At 43.9% G+C, this 18,095-nt stretch overlaps 1 protein-coding gene across 5 annotated transcripts; it reads left to right on the top strand.

Annotated features, from left to right (window-relative positions):
- Positions 1-3,137: 3,137 nt before the first annotated feature.
- Positions 3,138-17,349, top strand: LOC147346970 (glutathione S-transferase A4). 5 transcript variants are annotated; one of them, XR_015152057.1, is made up of 9 exons: positions 3,251-3,281; positions 4,239-4,343; positions 9,170-9,251; positions 10,149-10,200; positions 11,765-11,897; positions 12,739-12,880; positions 14,874-15,005; positions 15,782-15,911; positions 16,749-17,349. XR_015152057.1 is itself a non-coding variant. In XM_086369120.1 (8 exons), exons 3-8 carry the CDS (start codon positions 9,207-9,209, stop codon positions 16,869-16,871), a joined length of 627 nt encoding a protein of 208 aa, XP_086225246.1. In that variant the 5' UTR covers positions 3,251-3,281; positions 4,239-4,343; positions 9,170-9,206; the 3' UTR covers positions 16,872-17,349. The 5 variants fall into 5 exon arrangements, 3 of the variants coding, with proteins under 3 accessions (XP_086225243.1, XP_086225246.1, XP_086225244.1); XR_015152056.1 differs by lacking the exon at positions 9,170-9,251; XM_086369120.1 differs by lacking the exon at positions 15,782-15,911.
- Positions 17,350-18,095: the final 746 nt, after the last annotated feature.

Here is an 18,095-nt window from a genome sequence, read left to right as displayed (position 1 = left end):
AATTCATTTACCAAACATTCTTTGAGTCCTTGAAAGAATTTTGAGGGACAATGATTTACCAATCAACCTTGTATTGGTGAATCCATAAATGTGCCCTAGCCTATCAGAACACCCCCAACCTGAGTGTGTCATCACCCCGTTCGTCTAATGACCCCCCATCTCCCCTCAGCCCTTCAGATGCCCCACAGATTCAAGCTCTCAGTCTTCCTTCCTGCTATCAAAGCCTGCTGTTAGAACAGCTGGGACTGAATTTAAACCATTGTGACTCTCTTTCTGGAATGTTTACTTAGAAAAGCTCCTCTTAAACTGATTTTTAAAGCTCTTGATTTTTGTTAAGGCAATTTTACCTGCTACTGAGTGGGTGGGGGGAAGGGTCAAAGGCTGAGACAAGTTCCCATGGCCTCTGAATTTAAATATATATATCCAGTAGGTAGAAAGACACCGAGAATAAGACTGTCCCAGGTTGAGAGCAACTCCAAGGGTCTCCAGGAATAAAATAATTTCAGGGGCTTCCAAGGAGCAGAATGACCTAAGGGTACTTTCGTAGAATGGCAGAATTAAACAGGATTTTTTTTTTATTTCTCCACAAGCATGTTTAATGAGAGTCTTATGACACTGCCTTAGTTTCTCTTTCAGGTAAACAAGATTGCTAGGATGATGTAACTTCTATTAGGTTGGACATAGAAGTGTCCTTTTTTTTTTAAAGAAGAAAATAGTAAAATACCAGCAATTTGATATGGTTCAACCAATTAGAAGAAGCAAATAGATATAGAGATTTAACTGATCAACAAAGTTGATAATAGTGCTCTTCCTGTATAGTTCAATGAAAGTGAATCTTTGCAGAAAGGTGAGCTGGAAAAAACTGATAAAGATCACCACCTCCAGCAGGTTTGAAAAATATGGCTTGCCTACCTATGTCAAACTGAGTAATGTCTGTGTTAAGTCAGAATTAGAAAGATGAAATTGAATATGTACTATTATTCCTGTTTGAAAATGACTTCCTGTTCTAGGGGTGCCCAGCTGTTCTTGTTTGCTTTTCTTCTTACTTTACACACTTGCTCTGGATACTTTGTTTTACTGCCAGATGAATCCATCTCAGTCCTCTCTTCTGAGTTGTCACTGGCCTCTTTTTAAATTAAAAAAAAAAAAGAATTTTATTTTTTTAGTTGAAGTATAGTTGATTCATAGTATTATGTTAATTTCTGCTATACAGCAAAGTGCTTCAGTTATACATAATTCTTATTTACTATTCTTTTCCCTTACGGTTTATCACAGGACATTGAATATAGTTCTCTGTGCTGTACTGTAGGACCTCGTTGTTTATCCATTCTATATGTAACAGCTTATATCTGCTAACCCTAACCTCCCGCTGGCCTTTCAACTGTCTAGTGACATTTACAAGTGTGTGGCTTGTGAGAATAAAAGACAAACCCATTCATTATGTCCCCCAAATCTCTATGGAGCTAGAAACCAAAGCATCGTTCATTGTTTGTTTCCACAAGTGTTCTCTGAATGTCTTCTCTGCCCTAAGCATTATTCTAGGATCAGGGTATACAAAGGTACATTTTAAGAAATATGAAAACCCCCTAACCTGTTGGAATTTACATTCTATCAAAATTCCAGATAGATATCAAAATAAATATATAGTATATTATATGACAATAAATGTTCAGAAAAGTAAATGAGGATGGAAAAGAAAGTGTGTGTGTGCTTAGGGAGAGGACATCAGTTTAGACTTCTCTTCCTCCCATCCACCCCCTTAATATCTTACCTTTTCTTATCTATCTTCTTCTAATTTATGATGCTATACTATAATACACACGGATATTTCCAGGTTTCTCTTTCCCCACCCTGAACAGTCCCAGGTCATTCTCCCTGTTTCTGCCAGAGAAATCTACAGAAAATAAAATCTGATCTTGTCAGTTGCTGTAATTGATCAGCAGCACAGGCTTCTCAAGCCAGGTAATTTCAAGAACCCCTCCTGGGTGAAAACAATAATTAACATCTATAGTCTGCGAAATAGGAGAGGCTGCCTCAGGAAACAAGAAATAGGCCTTTTGGAGGCATACATTTTTAACCTTAAAATTTGTGTGAATTTTTCTATAATAATTTTGATAGTCTTAAAATATTTTTTAAAGCTCTAGCTTAATTACCACCCAGATTATAGTTGTAGCCCCACTGACACCTCTACCCCAAGGCCCCCACTTCCTCCCATCCAAGAAGGTGCTGTGGATTAAACCAGTTTTGTCGAAAGTGTAGGAAATGAAGGAGAGGCTCAAGAGGATTCACTGAGTCAAGGAAGAAAGGAGGAAAGAGGAAATACATATATATATAAACTAAAAATACATGAAGAATAAACTATATACAATTATGTATTAATTGTATTATATGTGCTGCTGCTGCTAAGTCGCTTCAGTCATGTCCGACTCTGTGCGACCCCATGGACTGCAGTCTTCCAGGCAAGGGTACTGGAGTGGGGTGCCATTGCCTTCTCCGTATTATATGTAAGTATGTATAAACATTCATTATACATTTACACACAAAGTGTGAAATTAAGTTCTAATAATGTTAATAGAAAAATTGTAAAATAGTCAAAAGAAAGGCAGACTGCCACGTGCAGCGCCTCATTTGGATGTGTCTGGAGTCTTGGAAGCTTGACTACCCTACGTTCTCCTACAAATGGACCTTGAGAGCTTGTTTGGAGGTTCTAGCAGGGGAGCGCAGCTACTCGTATACCCTTGACCGAAGACCGGTCCTCCTCTAGCGGGGATGGTCGTCCTCTTCGACCGAGCGCGCAGCTTCGGGAGGGACGCACATGGAGCGGTGAGGGAGGAAGGGGACACCCGCCTAGCCAGCCAGATCAGCCGAATCAACCCTGGCGATCAATGGGGTGACAGATGTCGCAACCAGATCGCCCTCACATCCGAAAAACTGTGGTAGTTCGCGCAGTATATAAACTACAAGAAACTTCTGTCTTTAAGGATATGTCGACTTTTTCTTTGTTTTCTAAATGCCGGATCTCTAAAATATATCTTAAACTAAGGTCCAAACCTAACTAACACTTAAAAATTATTCCCTCAAATTGCAAAAATTGCTGTTAAAACGGGCTTGATTTGGAGTTGCATCCAGCATGCCTTGCAGATGGGTGGAGCATGCTAAATATTGCCGTCTCTATTGGTGAAATATTCTGGAGCCTCGCCCACCGGCGCCCTCGGGTCCCCCGGCTGCAGACCGCTCGCTGGGCGCCTTTGTGCGGTTCTGGTCACTCCGAGTGGAGCCAGGTCTGTCTCCCTCTTGTCACTCCCACCTCCCCTTCCCCCCTCTTCTTGTTTCTCGCGGCTCCGAGTCTCTCACGCTCCTTCCTCATCCTGGAATCACCCCGCATTCATCCTATCTATCCCTGTCTCGCTCCCGCGGCCCTGTTCCTATCCCGGCAGACACGGACCCCTGGGTTGGGGTGAGGGGTCTTGCTTGGTCGGCGTGCGTATCCTTATTAACCCGTTCTGTGCAGTCCAGAGCCCTGGGTGGAAGGCAAGCTCTGATGGTCTCCCAGCGCGGACTGAGCGGCCGCGCAGAGCGCTGAGAGCCTGTCTCGGGTGCTGAGCGGTGGCCTGGGCGCAAGAAGGGCCTGGAGGCTTCTGTCCAGGGGGGGCGGGGGTGTGCAGGGCCCGGGGCCACCACCCCGGGCCCTGCCCGCAGACGCACGTCTTGCGGACAATAGTAATAATTGACCCCTCCTTCTTCTGTTGCTGTGAGGCTCGAATCTGATGCGTGTGAAAGTGAATTTTTGCAGAGGTTCCATGGGTGTGGACGTCTCTTCGGCGGTCCTTGGTCTGGCCTGTACAGGCCGAATTTGGGAAATCTGAGATTTTCAAGGTCAAAGTATATGGTGTGGTGATTCTGTGAAGTCCTGTGCTGCTAGCCCAAATGTCTTTACAGGAAATAGCCCCCCGCTTCCCAAGATCCAGAATAATAAATCATAAAGCTATGAAACTATTTGAAAGGCAAAGGTGGTGGTTGTTTTTTAAGGTTTTAAAATGGTAGTCTGTTTTTATTGATTGAGGGCAAACGCAGTTTAAAAACAGAAAACAGAAACCCACAAAATCCCTCCTCCCCCAACCCCCACAGAACCCCCCAGTTTGTCAAAACCCTGAATATTCAGTTAGCCCCTGAATACTGGACTGAGAACGCGAAATTGAGGCTGTTCTTTTGCGAGGAGTGCTGCGTTTGTATTTCAGAAAACCTGAAAGGCCGTGATGGCCACGAAACCCAAGCTCCACTATCCCAACGGACGAGGCCGGATGGAATCTGTGCGATGGGTGTTAGCTGCTGCCGGAGTCGAGGTACCCTAGCTATACTGGTGTTTCTGCACAGATTTGTCTTATAACGTTGAGCTCTGTCCTCTCCCGGTAATATTACAGACCTGCTTCAGTGAGTCAGAAGAGTCCTTCCTCTCAAGAATTTTTCTTTTTCTAAATGGAGTGTAGTTGATGAAATTCTCTTTAACTTTAAGCCTTAATCATTTGCTTCTGATCTACCACCAGTAAGTATTTATAATGAGGAAAACAGGCATGAACCTGCAATTTGCCAATTACACCCAGAACTTGGTGACTATAAAATCTCTAGGTTTAGATCTGTTTCCTATTTACTTTAGTGACTTAAGGCTTGAAGCCCCTGCATGCCCATATCCTTTGGCCCACAGTGGTTTTGGTCTTATTTTTGCTCCGTTCTTGGAGCTGCTTCTTGATAGAAACATAAAACAGATATTAGTAGTCACGATTTGGGTGCGTGTCTGTGGTTGTTCCTGGGGCCACTTGTGGAAGTAACTGCTTGTCAAATGCCCCTCATTCTGAATTTGATGGATTTACTCTCATTTTAACCTGTTCCCCTCTTCTGTCTGTTTCCTGTAAACTACTAATTGGATCCAGAAGTCTGATCAAATCCAGGCTCCTTTTTTTCCTTCTCTTTTTTTTTCCCTGCCAGACTGCAGCAAAAGTGGTAGTGTGAACATATTTCTCATATGCGACATCACGGGCACGTGACGTCAACCTGTCTCGTTTTCAGCGTTGCTGAGTGTGATCATTGTGTTTACTTGACATCAGCCTGTTCCCACAGTATGAAGTTTTCCTCTGTTACCCTTTCAGCCACCATCTTTGCAGCCTTGATCATCACTGTTGTTAGGGGTTACAAAATGGTGATTTTTCTATTTTTGTTATTTCACCTAAGTTGAACTGTGATTCTCTTATAAAGAGTATTTGTTCACTGGTTATGTTCTTAATTACCTTAAAGCACATTACAGTTCACTTAAGAAAAGCAGAATAAATGCTTGATTCTTTCTATCAATTTTCAGAATAATGAGTCATGACCCTACCAACCTCCAAAGGTGATAAATGAACATAGTTGGGTTTGGGGTTTTGTTTTTTATTTATTGGTTTGGTTAGGCTTTGGTTTCCTTGCCTGTCATTATATCTCACCACACAGCATTTTACAGTTTTCTGTTAGGTGATACCATTTTTATATACAGATTCTCATTTCTGACTTCTCTTGAGAAGTTGGAAGATCTGATGCTCCTAGGGCCTCATTTTCATAGGGCAGCCGTTGCTGACTCTAAGAGGGACAGCCCCTGCAGATGGACCTTTCTAGTTTATGTAGTCTCCACCATTCCCTATGATCTCAGAACACTTTCTCTAGTTGTGTTGAGAAGAGAGGGCAACAGTTCTTGATCCCTTGACTTGAGCCTGTTTGGCTTGTTTATGTCACCTGTCTGACCCTGTGTGCTTCTGAGCTTGCAGTTGCTGTCTTGTATATGTAGATACTGGAAGCCCTTGTCCGAATCCCTTCCTCCCTAGCTTCATTCTGTGCTTCCTACTCAGCTGTGGGTCAGGATTCTTGGTTACACTCATAGCAACCCAACCCTAAGTAAGTTAAACAAAAGGGAGCATGAGTCCTATTATCCACCTCCCCCAGACCAGGCAGGCAGGTAGGGTAGGGTACTTACTTAGCCCAGTGTGGGGCATGGGTCTCAAGTCCACTCTGACCAGGTTCTCTAACCAGGAGAAAGACTGGCCTCCCTCATGAGGGCTGACCACGTGGTTTACAGGAGCAATGCCCCAAAGTTGGTTTCAGGGATCCCTCCCATGTCTGTGCCCAAAGACATTTTCAGCCACATCTGTGTTCAGTCAGGTCTGCAATAGTCAGGAGGGCCGGGCTACAGCAGCTGGGTGAGTTCGTGATTTCCAGGGTCACAGTGTCAGGTAGAGCCTGACATGTAAAGCACACACATCCCAGTAACCAGGTGCTTCACACCTGCTGGGAGGCAGCCTGGCCTAATTCCAGGAGTCAGCATATTCCAACTCATACTTGGTTTGAGTCCTCAGACCCTGCTGTGTCCTGGATGCTGCGTCTTGGCTGCTTGGAGCTTCATTTGCCCAAAGACTCCCCAAACCCGGTCAGATCCTCCTTGTGAAGAGGGGGAATGAACAGTGTAAAAGAGAAGACATAAAGAGACACAGATGCGTAGAACAGTCTTTTGGACTCTGGGAGAGGGCCAGAGTGGGATGATTTGGGAGAATGGCATTGAAACATGTATAATATCATATGTGAAATGAATCGCCAGTCCAGGTTCGATGCAGGATACAGGATGCTCGGGGCTGGTGCACTGGGATGACCCAGAGGGATGGTACGGGGAGGGAGGTGGGAGGGGGATTCAGGATGGGGAACACGTGTACACCCGTGGTGGATTCATGTTGATGTATGGCAAAACCAATACAATATTGTAAAGTAATTAGCCTCCAATTAAAATAAATAAACATTAAAAAAATAACCAAAAAAAAAAAAGAGAGAGAAGACTTGAAGGCCACACACTCCTCATTCAGGACTTCTGGGCAGTTCGCTCAGAAGAAGGGGGTGTGTGGAGAGGGAGGGAGTGCATGATGTGGATGGGGGCACATCTCCAGAGGATCCCCTGGGGGACCAGCACCCCGTCAGGGAACAGAGACCGCTGATTGTGTGGACAGAAACCACACACTGTCTGTCCTTACAGCCCCGGGGCAGCCCCCAGACAGTCTCCAGCTCCTCCAAGCTCAGCCTCCTGCGCTTTTTACCTTCCTCCGTCTCCCGCTGTCTCACCTCCTGTTCCAGTGCCAGTTTCTTCTTACAGACCAATAGTTTTATAAAGTTTGACTCGAGAGAGTTTCTCTAGTGAGAGAGAGCATGCATTTTGCTACATGTTCCCAGGAGTCAAAAACCAGAATCGGAGACATTTGGAAGGAATTAAAAAGAAATTTTATTGAAGTATATTTGATTTATACTATTTCAGGTGTACAGCAAAGTGATTCAGTTATAAATATTTTTGAGATTCTTTTCCGATATAGGTTATTACAAGATACTGAATGTAGTTCTCTGCACTATACATTAGATCCTTGTTGTTTATCTATTTTGTATATCTGCTAATACTACTAATATTTTGTATATCTGCTAATCCCAAACCCCTAATGTGTCCCTCCTGCGCCCTCTTCCCCACGCTGGTAACCATAAGTTTGTGTACTATGTCTGAACGTGTTTCTATTTTATAAACAGGTTCATTTGTGGCATTTTTTTTCAAGATTTCACATATAAATGGTGTCAGATGATATTTTTCTTTGACTTACTGCATTTAGTATGTTAATCTCTAGGTCCATCCACGTTGCTTGGAAAGGCTTGTTTTTTTTTTTTTTTCATGCACATTCCTGGTCTCTCCCAGCTATTGGACGTGAATCTTTGAGGGATGGGCCTGGGTTCTGGCACATACACACGCTTTCTCATGTGCTTTATACATGATCAGGCTCATTAAAGTGTGAGAGCAGTGGTGCAGTGGAAACACCTCGGCATCACGGCTGACCGCCTGAGCATTCAAACGCCCAGAACATTCTTACCCTGAGCCTACTGTTTCCTGGGCCCCAGATGGAGTGCCTCTAGGGGCACCGAGGCCCTCTCCTCACACAGGAGGGCTGGGAATAGGAGAAGCCATGCCTTCACCCCATCATCTTGATGCCCCTCTGGTCGACTAGGTGAGGTAGACGAAAGAATGGCCAGGCCTGTGCTGCGGCTCTGTCCTTCCTGGGATGACGTGGGGTGAGGGGCAGCGCAAGGCACAGGCTCGACTGGGAACCACCCAGGGACTTGGGGCCTCAGTGGGCATGAGAAGGACATCAGTATATTCGAGCATGTTGTATATGTCACAAGAAAAGGGACTTTCCAGTGTTTCTTTTCCTCCCAAACTTTTAGTTTGGAAACTTTAAAACTTACAGAAAAGTTGTAATAGTAAAATGGATACCTTTCAACTAAACTCACCAGGTGCTAACATTTTGCTGTTTGCCTCCTTCCTTCGTCTGTCTCTGCTTTTTTTTATTCTTAATCATTTGAAAGTAAGTTGCAGACATCAGCATGTGTCTTCCTGTTAAGAAAAAAATAAAATTGTCCCCATAACTGTAATATCATTGTCACAACTAAGAAAATAACATCAGTTTTACAACATATTATATACAACCCAAATTCAGAAGTTGCCTCTTGTGCCCCAAATGTCTATATAGCTGTTAAATGTATCTCTTTAGTAGTTATAACTACCACTCCCTCATCCAAGATCTAATCAAGATTTAGACACTTGGTGGTTGTCTCTATTCTCTTTTCATCTAGAGCAGAATCTACATTTTGTTCTTTTCTTTCATACTCTTCACTTAACAGAGAAGGAATGTGTGATGGAGGAATTGAATCTCTTGAATGAATTTCTGCCAAGAGAAATAAAGAGTCAGTAATGTGACTTGGAGGCCAAATGGCCTAAAGAATTTTCAGAGGAGGTTTACCTAGCTACAGTCGAATCCCTTGTAAATAAAGATTTGCCCTTGAGAGCAGGGCTCATGCTTTCAGTCGGGAAGTAGATGGATGTCTAGGAAAACGGGAGCCAGACAAGTGATGAAGACCACAGAGCGGGAGCCGCAAAGGCAGAAAGTCTGTCCCCCCAACTGGCTTCCAAACCTGCGCGTCCTGGAGGAGCTTAAAAAAAAAACAGTTCTGGAGGTTGGAAAGAGTGCAGACCATTTGTATACTGCAGAGTGTCGCACATTCTGGATACGCCCCCGTCTCACCTTGCAGCTCCGTCCAGGTTAAACTGGTTGGGATGCTGTTTCTGCAGGTCGCTGTATCTTCACTGTCCCAGCAGAGAGCGTGGGATGCCTCAAGGTGGCCCCAGTGGAGAACTGAGCTTGACCACTTGGGTAGGTGGATGGTGGGATTTCCACATCTGCAGAGACATTTTTTCTTTGTCATAATAAGTAACCTGCGGGATGATGCTTTGTGTAAATACTCTATGCCCAATGACCCAACGATTTCAGCATCTTGATCCTTATCAGAGTCAGTTATTACATTATAGGGTGAAAATTGGTGATTTTCTAATTTTATCATTAATTAGGAACAATTCTGCATTAATTAGTGCTAATTCTGGAAAAGAGAGCTTTCTTTCTTCTTTTTTTTTTGAATCATCATTTATGGACACAAGGATTTTTTTGGTTGATCCTTGGACTGCAAGGAGATCCAACCAGTCCATTCTGAAGGAGATCAGCCCTGGGATTTCTTTGGAAGGAATGATGCTAAAACTGAAACTCCAGTACTTTGGCCACCTCATGTGAAGAGTTGACTCATTGGAAAAGATTCTGATGCTGGGAGGGACTGAGGGCAGGAGGAGAAGGGGACGACAGAGAATGAGATGGCTGGATGGCATCACGGACTCGATGGACGTGAGTTTCAGTGAACTCCGGGAGTTGGTGATGGACAGGGAGGCCTGGCGTGCTGCGATTCATGGGGTCGCAAAGAGTCAGACACGACTGAGCGACTGATCTGATCTGATTCTCATCTATGCCTGATATCACTTGAATTGTCCCAAACGTGGCTAGGGCTTTGACATATATCTGTTTGTCTTTGAGTACATCCTCACTTTTTGACATAACAGAATCAAATTTTACCTCTGGGAGCCCAGGGATATTTAGAAACCAAGATATGGGTACTGAGTATGTTCTTTCTGTCTGTTTTTTGGGCAGTTTAACTTGGTATTTTTGGTCCTAAAACCATAATGACATTTCCCTTCTTTTTTTTGGGGGGTGTCTTTTTTAATTTAGTTTGACGAAGAATTTTTAGAAACAAAAGAACAGTTGCAGAAGTTGCAGGATGGTGAGTATAAAAATGTATTACTGTCAATAATGCTGATTTTTTAATGTCGATAATGCTGATTTAAGTGGAAGGACAAAGATTCAGCTGACACTAAACGTCCAGAACAGTATCCTAAAACCAGATAAGCAAGAAGGAACAGTGGCCGAAATTGCTAGAAAATCACTTGATTTTCAGTAGTTCTATAAAAGCCAATCAGAGGGGGAGTAGTTCTTCCCTCTGTCCACTGAGCAGCCCTTTTCCATCTCTCTCTCCTCCCCGACCTTCCTCTGCCTTTTCCCCTCTTTCTTCCACTCCCTCATCCCTTCCCTCCTCAATTTCCACCTCTTACATATTACCTGAAGCATCTGCTTGAAGTGTGCAGATAATAGTCCCCGTTTACACTGGGCTGCTTTCTCAAGTAAGTACCAAACGGATGAGACAGCAGTGAAAGGCCTGCCTTTAACTCCTGGTCCCACCCTCCCTCCACACCCAGACCCCTGTAAGCAGCTTCCTTCCTTGCCATCAGCAGGGTCCTGAGGCCCAACTCAGGGATCCCTGGAGAGGGACCAGCTCTGCAGGGCTGTGATGTCTCCATCAGGAGTGACACTGCGCATGTGCTGAGTATACATCTGCCCTCAACCCGCCTCAAGCCCTCCAGGACTGGGCTGTGTGCTATGCTTGTGACTCTTCCTGGGGTTTGGTGTAGGTAAAGTGTTTGAGACAGTCTTCTTGAAGAAAGGAAGGGGTGACTTTTTGACCGGTGACTGCGTATTTGGCAGTAGGTGGGCTGTGGAAGTGGATGCCTGTACGTTGGGCTTCATCATCAGACTGACCAAGTGACACAGTCATAGACATTCTACACAGATGGGTTGTTGTGTTCTACACTGGCCGTTGCAGGAGCCACCAGCCATACGTGACTCCTGAGCACTTGTGTCCATGGGGACGAAGGAAGTGACTTTTAAATTTTTCAAAAGTTTTAGGACTTTGCTGGTGACTCAGTGGTTAAGACTTTGCACTTCCACTGCAGTGGGGCTTGGAATCAATCTCCACTCAGGGAGCTAAGATTCTGCATGCCCCATGGCACAGGCACAGCCAAAAAAAATATTAAGCTTTAAAATTTTTAATTGATTTAGAGTTCCCTGGTGGCTTAGTGGTTAGGATTCTAGGCTTTCAGTCTTGTGGGCCCAGGTTCAATCCCTAATCAGGGAACTAAGATCCTGCAAGCTGCATGCCTCAGCCACACACACAAAAAAAATAATAAAAAGTTCAATTTAAATTAAGGCTTAATTATACGCATGCCACTACTGGCTACTGTATTGGCCAGCACAGCTCTGTAAAGAGATGTCTTCACTGTGTTACCCCTCACCCCTTACACTGAGACTAAGTGTTTTTCCTGGGGTGAAAATTGAAAGGTTTATGTCCATGCTAGTTTTAAGTCTTGTTTTATGGCTAAATCAGCACCCCTGAATGAAGTTGGGGGAGCTTTACACTATTTCTTAAGGCTGTGGCCCCATTCAGCAGAGTATTTTTTGAGGGATGGGGGAAAGGGGAGAGAGCACGTCTAACTCCGGGCTTCCGTTCCCAGGTAACCACCTGCTGTTTCAGCAAGTGCCAATGGTTGAAATCGACGGGATGAAGCTGGTGCAGACCCGGAGCATCCTCCACTACATCGCAGACAAGCACCATCTCTTCGGCAAAGACCTCAAGGAGAGAACCCTGTACTGTGGCTCCTCCGGGGTGTTCTCAATTGTACCTCTAGCAATGCTTAGCTCATTAGCCACCCTCCACAGCCCCCTGGTCCACTGCATGTCCTGTATCGTTAGTACAAACAAGGAACAAACCTCCAGAAAGGTCATCAAGACCACTTGGAAAGTCAGTACAGAGAGTCTGAGTAAAATGAGGGGAAAGGATTGAATTTGGGTATTAGAGACTGTGTCTGGGGTGTGGTGAGGTTTCTGCATCCTTAAATGTTTTGATTTTTTTTTTTTTTTACTGTTCTTGCAAATCTATTATCACTGAGTATTAGGAATCAGAAGCTGCTGTGACATTCAAGGCACAGAATACTGTGCACTGGCTTATAATTTGAACTCAGAGCCTGGTCTTTGTACCTCCTGGATCATGTCCCTGGGCAAAGTGTTAGGCTCTAGTGTCCTGATGAGTTTCCAGTGTGATGAGGGTACTAATAGTATATTCCTCATAATGCTGTAGGATTCAATGAAATATTAGATGTAGGGTATTTAGCACCACTCCTCGTACACACCAAGTATTCTGTAAATGGTACCCACTATTTTTACAAATGTGAAGTTGTACCCATACTGAGCATGGGTGAAAAGACATCCATGACTCTGGTACTTCGAGATTTGTGATGGGTTTCTCTGAAGAAGTTTTCTGATTTATAACTAGAATTGACTTTGCATCTTTGCTGTTAAGGGACAGGTGGAGATGAATGCTTCTTGATATTTAAGTAGCCCGAGCTGTAAGAGAAAAGCATTCTGGATATTTAGCTGTGGGAGCCAATGAGGGGCCACTGAGAAAATGCTTTGTGTGTGTGTTTTGAAGGATTGACATGTATGTGGAGGGGACCCTGGATCTTCTGGAACTGCTTATCATGCATCCTTTCCTCAAACCAGACGATCAGCAAAAGGAAGTGGCTAATATGGCCCAGAAGGCTATAATTAGATACTTTCCTGTGTTCGAAAAGGTAGGTGGCAGCTAAGCCTATGGAGACAGCATCACCAGACCACAAAACACCCCTCTTCTGCTCAGGCAGAGTAAAAGCTGAGCCCTGCTAGACCAGCCCTCTGGGTTCCAAAGAGCTGACGGTTGCGTCAGCACAAAGCCAGCATGTCTTGGAGCCTCCCCTACTCTTCCAGAGTCTTCCGTGCTCTCTGGCCAAGATACAGGCTCACCTCTGTATGCACTGTCATTGCTTGCCTTTGCCAGGTGGCACCCTGTACAGGACACAGGAGAGCAGAAGCCAGCTCCTTCCTTCCTTCTTTCGTTCCATCCTACTTGATAGTTGGATATGAAGAGAAGAACCGTGGCTGTTTTATTTCTCTTCCCTTTTGTTCTCTTTCTTGTCTCATTACGGTATCTGTTTTACTGAACTTCAACTCCTCCTCTCTTTTCCTCAATGGAGAAGGATTATTTTAAATGCCTCAGTTAAAAAACAAGAGCAAGTAAAAGCCGGGAATTGGCAGATTTCCTCTGGCCATTGACGTGGAAGTAGATAAGAAGGAAGAGAGGTGCTTTCTGAGTGTTTCTGCCCTTAGTTTCATGGTCTCTTGCCTGCAGGAACTTTGTGAATGTAAAATAGGATGATGCAGAAATGGGCTGTGGTGAGGGAGGAACAGGTGTCTTGGATAAGGGTCACTGCCAGCTTCTGTCTCCCTGTGAGTCAGACTACGTCAGAACTCCGCCAAACATACGGGCTAAAAGTTATTACTTTCTTATTTAGTTAGTTATTTATGGCTACACTGGGTATTTGTGGCTGCACACCGGCTTTCTCGGGTTGTGGTGAATGAGGGCTTCTCTCTAGGTGTAGCGCGTGGGCTTATCATCATGGTGGTTTCTCCCGTTGCCAAGCTCTAGGGTGCGTGGGCTTCAGTAGTTGAGACACGAGGGCTTAGTTGCTCCGCAGCACGTGGAAACTTCCCAGACCAGGGATCAAACTCGTGTCCCCTTCATTGACAGGCAGATTCTTACCCACTGGACCACCAATCCTGTTACCTTCTTTTTACACATAATGAAATAGAACCACAGAGAGACTGCATGACATGCCTAAGGTGGGAGCCAGGACTGGAACTCTGGCCTCTGACTACATTCCAGACTCTGTCTTTCTCCAGTCTGGCTCCAGTCACTCTGTTTGATTTGGAATCATCTTAGAGTCCCTCTCTCTCTCTCATACACACACACATGCACGCACATACACATATCTGCAAAGGGGCTCTCCCCTGGTCTCCCCCTGTTCCTTGCTTCTTTCCAATCGCCATCTATTCCTGTGAATCTCCGCACCTAACCCTCAATATGGGAGTCAGGATGAATTCTCATTCTTTTAATTTTCTTGGTCTTGAAAGTGAAGTGAAAATATTAGTCGCTCCATCGTGTCTGACTCTTTGCGACTCCACAGATTGTAGCCTCTGTCCATGGGATTCTCCAGGCAAGAATACCGGAGTAGGCAGCCATTCCCTTCTCCAGGGGATCTTAGATGTTAAAGGAAGCCTGCTTTTTTTTTTTCTTCTTCACTGTCGTGTCTAGTTTACGACTGTGAGTCCTGACAGTCATAGAAACACAGAACTGGGAAATAGATTAGACTCCTTGGACAGGACCAGTGGCTTACTTCTTACATCCTTCCCACCATCTCCTGAATGCATCAGGACTAATTCTTTTCTGCTGACGCATTTACAGAATAGCTGTATCCTTTTAAAGCACCAGATGCTATATCCAGAATTAATACTTCCTTCTGCTTTTCAGGGTCTCATTCTGTTATAAAGCAGAGACCTATGGATGCTGTCATTTCTACACCTTTTTTGCTCATTCTCTCTTAGGGAACTTCCTCTTAGTTGATGTTATTTGTAAAAAGATAAAAGAAAAAGGCCATGGTTTCAGCTCTTAGATGCTGCACTGATTCCATAGCTATATTAGTTTCTCCATGTCGACCATTGTAACCGATGTAAAACATTTATACCCTGCAGGTTTTACGGGGTCATGGACAAAGGTTTCTTGTTGGTAATCAGCTGAGTCTTGCAGACATAATTCTACTCCAGACCATTTTGGCTCTAGAAGAGAAAATTCCTAATATCCTGTCTGCCTTCCCTCACCTCCAGGTAAATAAACTAATGTTTTAGAAGATTGACCCACAACTCTTAGGCCTTCCTTCAATGTCTGTTGATTGATTGGCTCTGTGTTTGTGTGTGTGTATGTAATATTTTTGGTTCTCATTATGGTGGTGGTGTTGTGCAGTCTCTTGAGTTGTGTCCAACTGTTTTGTGACCCCATAAATTGTACCCTGCCAGGTTCCTCTGTCCATGGGATTTCCCAGGCAAGAATCCTGGAGTGGGTTGCTATTTCCTTTCCTTCTCCAGGGGATCTTCCAGATCCAGGGATCAAACCTGCTTCTGGCAGGCAGGTTCTTTACCACTGAGCCATCGGGGAAGCTAGATTCTAGTTATTAAAATGAAATGAAAGTACAGACTTGAAATTGGTTTTCTGGTTCCCAGGCCCTTAGAGCTGAGCAGTTGTTTACACATGAAAGAAGTTGTCTCTCGACTTTGCTGCGTGACTACACTCTTGGAACAAATTCCATACTAGAGTTTTTGTTAATATTAGTGACATATGTGTGAATACTTCTGTATAATGTTTGTACACATGCTTAATTAAGGCTGTGCTTTGTACACAGGAGACATTTGGTAAATGGTAGCTTTTTAAGTAAATGACCTCTTTATTTTGAAAGATTTTATTAGAATAATTATAGACAATGGATGTTCAGTTCCCATATAATTTAGAATTTTTACCAGATCAAATGGATTTTTCCTCTCAATTACTGAAAATTGTTAAGATTTGACTCTATGAATGAAAACAGATTTCTTTTTCTTCTTTGCAGTTTACATGAATATCTGGTGTCTTGAACCCTACGTTACAAAAATGCAACTGGCCATCGTCCACACATAGCTGGAAAGAGAATTCATTTGTTAATAGAAGTAAAAATGTCCAAGGAAGCTGAACCTTAAAATGTAACTTGTACTGTCTGATGAATTTTAAAAGTATTTCTATTTAAACTTTCTTCTTAGAGCAATATATTTGAGGTACTTAAATGGCACCCCACTCCAGTACTCTTGCCTGGGAAATCCCATGGACGGAGGAGCCTGGTGGGCTGCAGTCCACGGGGTCTCGAAGAATTGGACACGACTGAGCGACTTCACTTTCACTTTTCACTTTCATGCATTGGAGAAGGAAATGGCAACCCACTCCAGTGTTCTTGCCTGGAGAATCCCAGGGACGGCGGAGCCTGGTGGGCGGCCGTCTATGGGGTCACACAGAGTTGGACACGACTGAAGCGACTTAGCAGCAGCAGCATGTCTTTTTTGTCCTTCTTTTTTCTTTAAGCAAGTATAATCCCATTCTAAGTATCTTTTTTATTTTGCTGTCTCTGAAAAAAGTTGACATCGTGGTGTGGATTTGCATAAAGCCTGGTCTAGATCCCAGCCACTGTGGCAGATTGTAAATAATACCAACAGATCAGCCCCTCAACAGATGTTGGATTATGGCTCTGTTTGGATCCCTGTAACAAATATTTATTGCAGACACTTTGATGGGCCATTTTGCAGCACCGTATTTTCATAGAATGGCTCAGCCAGTAAAGAATCCACCTACAGTGCAGGAGACCTGGGTTTGATACCTGGGTTGGGAAGATACCCTGGAGAAGGGAACAGCTACCCACTCCAGTATTCCGGCCTGGAGATCGCCATGGACTGTATAGTCCATGGGGTCGCAAAGAGTCGGACATGACTGAGCAGCTTTGAAGTTCAAGTTCAATTTTAGCCTTGAACTTTTGCGTTTTTTCTTTTCAGGAGTACACAGTGAAAATCAGTAATATCCCTACAATTAAGAAATTCCTTGAACCTGGCAGCAAGAAGAAGCCTCCCCCCGATGACATCTACGTGAGAACCGTGTACAACATCTTCATGCCATAGGACAGCAGTACAGCTGTGACTGAGCACTGCCCCCAGAGATTGATGTGTCCACAGTAGTGTCTTAATTGAAGCCAGGCTGCCGTGATCCAGCTCTGTCGTGGTGCTGTGTATATTGTTCCTAAGTTGGTCTTTCATGTCCTAATATCTCTTTGAGAAACATCGACCTGTTTTTTTGGTCCAGTGAGTGATTGTTACAGGACCTCTTCTGAAATATTTTTGGAGAGATCAGCCTTTAAGTTAGATCTGCTCTGTCTGTTCATTTCCTGGTACAGGGATGGGTAGGACCTTGTATCGTCTGTCCCCTGAGCTTTTGTCCTCTCCTTATCCCATTCTAAACTCCCTCCAGTCTCTTCCTGTTTTTAGTGTCTAATAACAATGGAGTTTTTACTAGATAGTAACTCTCCTCTGAGCTATAATAGATCCGTGGTAGTGATGAATGCCTTTGATATTCACTAAAATAAAGGATTTACAAATCATTGCCCTGCTGCTAGAATTTTTAAGTTAAATTATTTGGAATATATAATGCATTCACATGGTTCAAAAATCAAAAATATACAAAAGGCTATACAAGAACTTCCATGGTGGCCCAGTGGTTAAGAGTCTGCCTACCAATGAAGGGGACACAGGTTTGATCCCTGGTCCCGGACCTAAAATCCCACATGCCATGGAGCAACTAAGCCCACGCACCACTACTACAGAAGCCTATGTGCTCTAGAGCCCGTGCCCCACAATGAGAGGAGCCACCTCAGTGAGAATCTCACCCACTGCAACCAGAGAGTAGCCCCTGCTCGCTGCACCTAGAGAAATCCCATGTGCAGCAACAAAGACCCAGCACAGCCAAAAATAAATGAACTTATATTGTTGGAAGTGTTTCCAGCTCTGCCTCCCAGTTCTTTTCAGTTCTGCTCCCTGCAGGTAAACATCATTATCCTTTGTATATCCTTCCAGTTATATTTGACATAAGTGTAAGAAAATATGAATATATATAACTTTTATCCTGTTATTACCCAAATGGTTATTTAGGGACTTCTAGTTTTTTTTGCACTTCAGAACTAAAAGTATGACTTAGTACTGTTTTAAACATGTATTGACTTGCATCTTAAATATTAATTGAGCTCCTATTATGTGCCAGGCAGGGTGCCAGAAGGCAAAACCCTAAAACAGAGCCCTGCTTTAGAAAAAAGTCACCACGCAGTAGGCAAGATAGATGCGTCAATAGCAGAA

This window comes from Bos grunniens, chromosome 23, assembly GCF_055505025.1.
Source record: "Bos grunniens cultivar Pamir isolate PY7600 chromosome 23, Bosgru_T2T1.0, whole genome shotgun sequence".
Classification (NCBI taxonomy): domain Eukaryota; kingdom Metazoa; phylum Chordata; class Mammalia; order Artiodactyla; family Bovidae; genus Bos; species Bos grunniens.
This window is presented reverse-complemented; position numbering and strand designations above follow the sequence as displayed.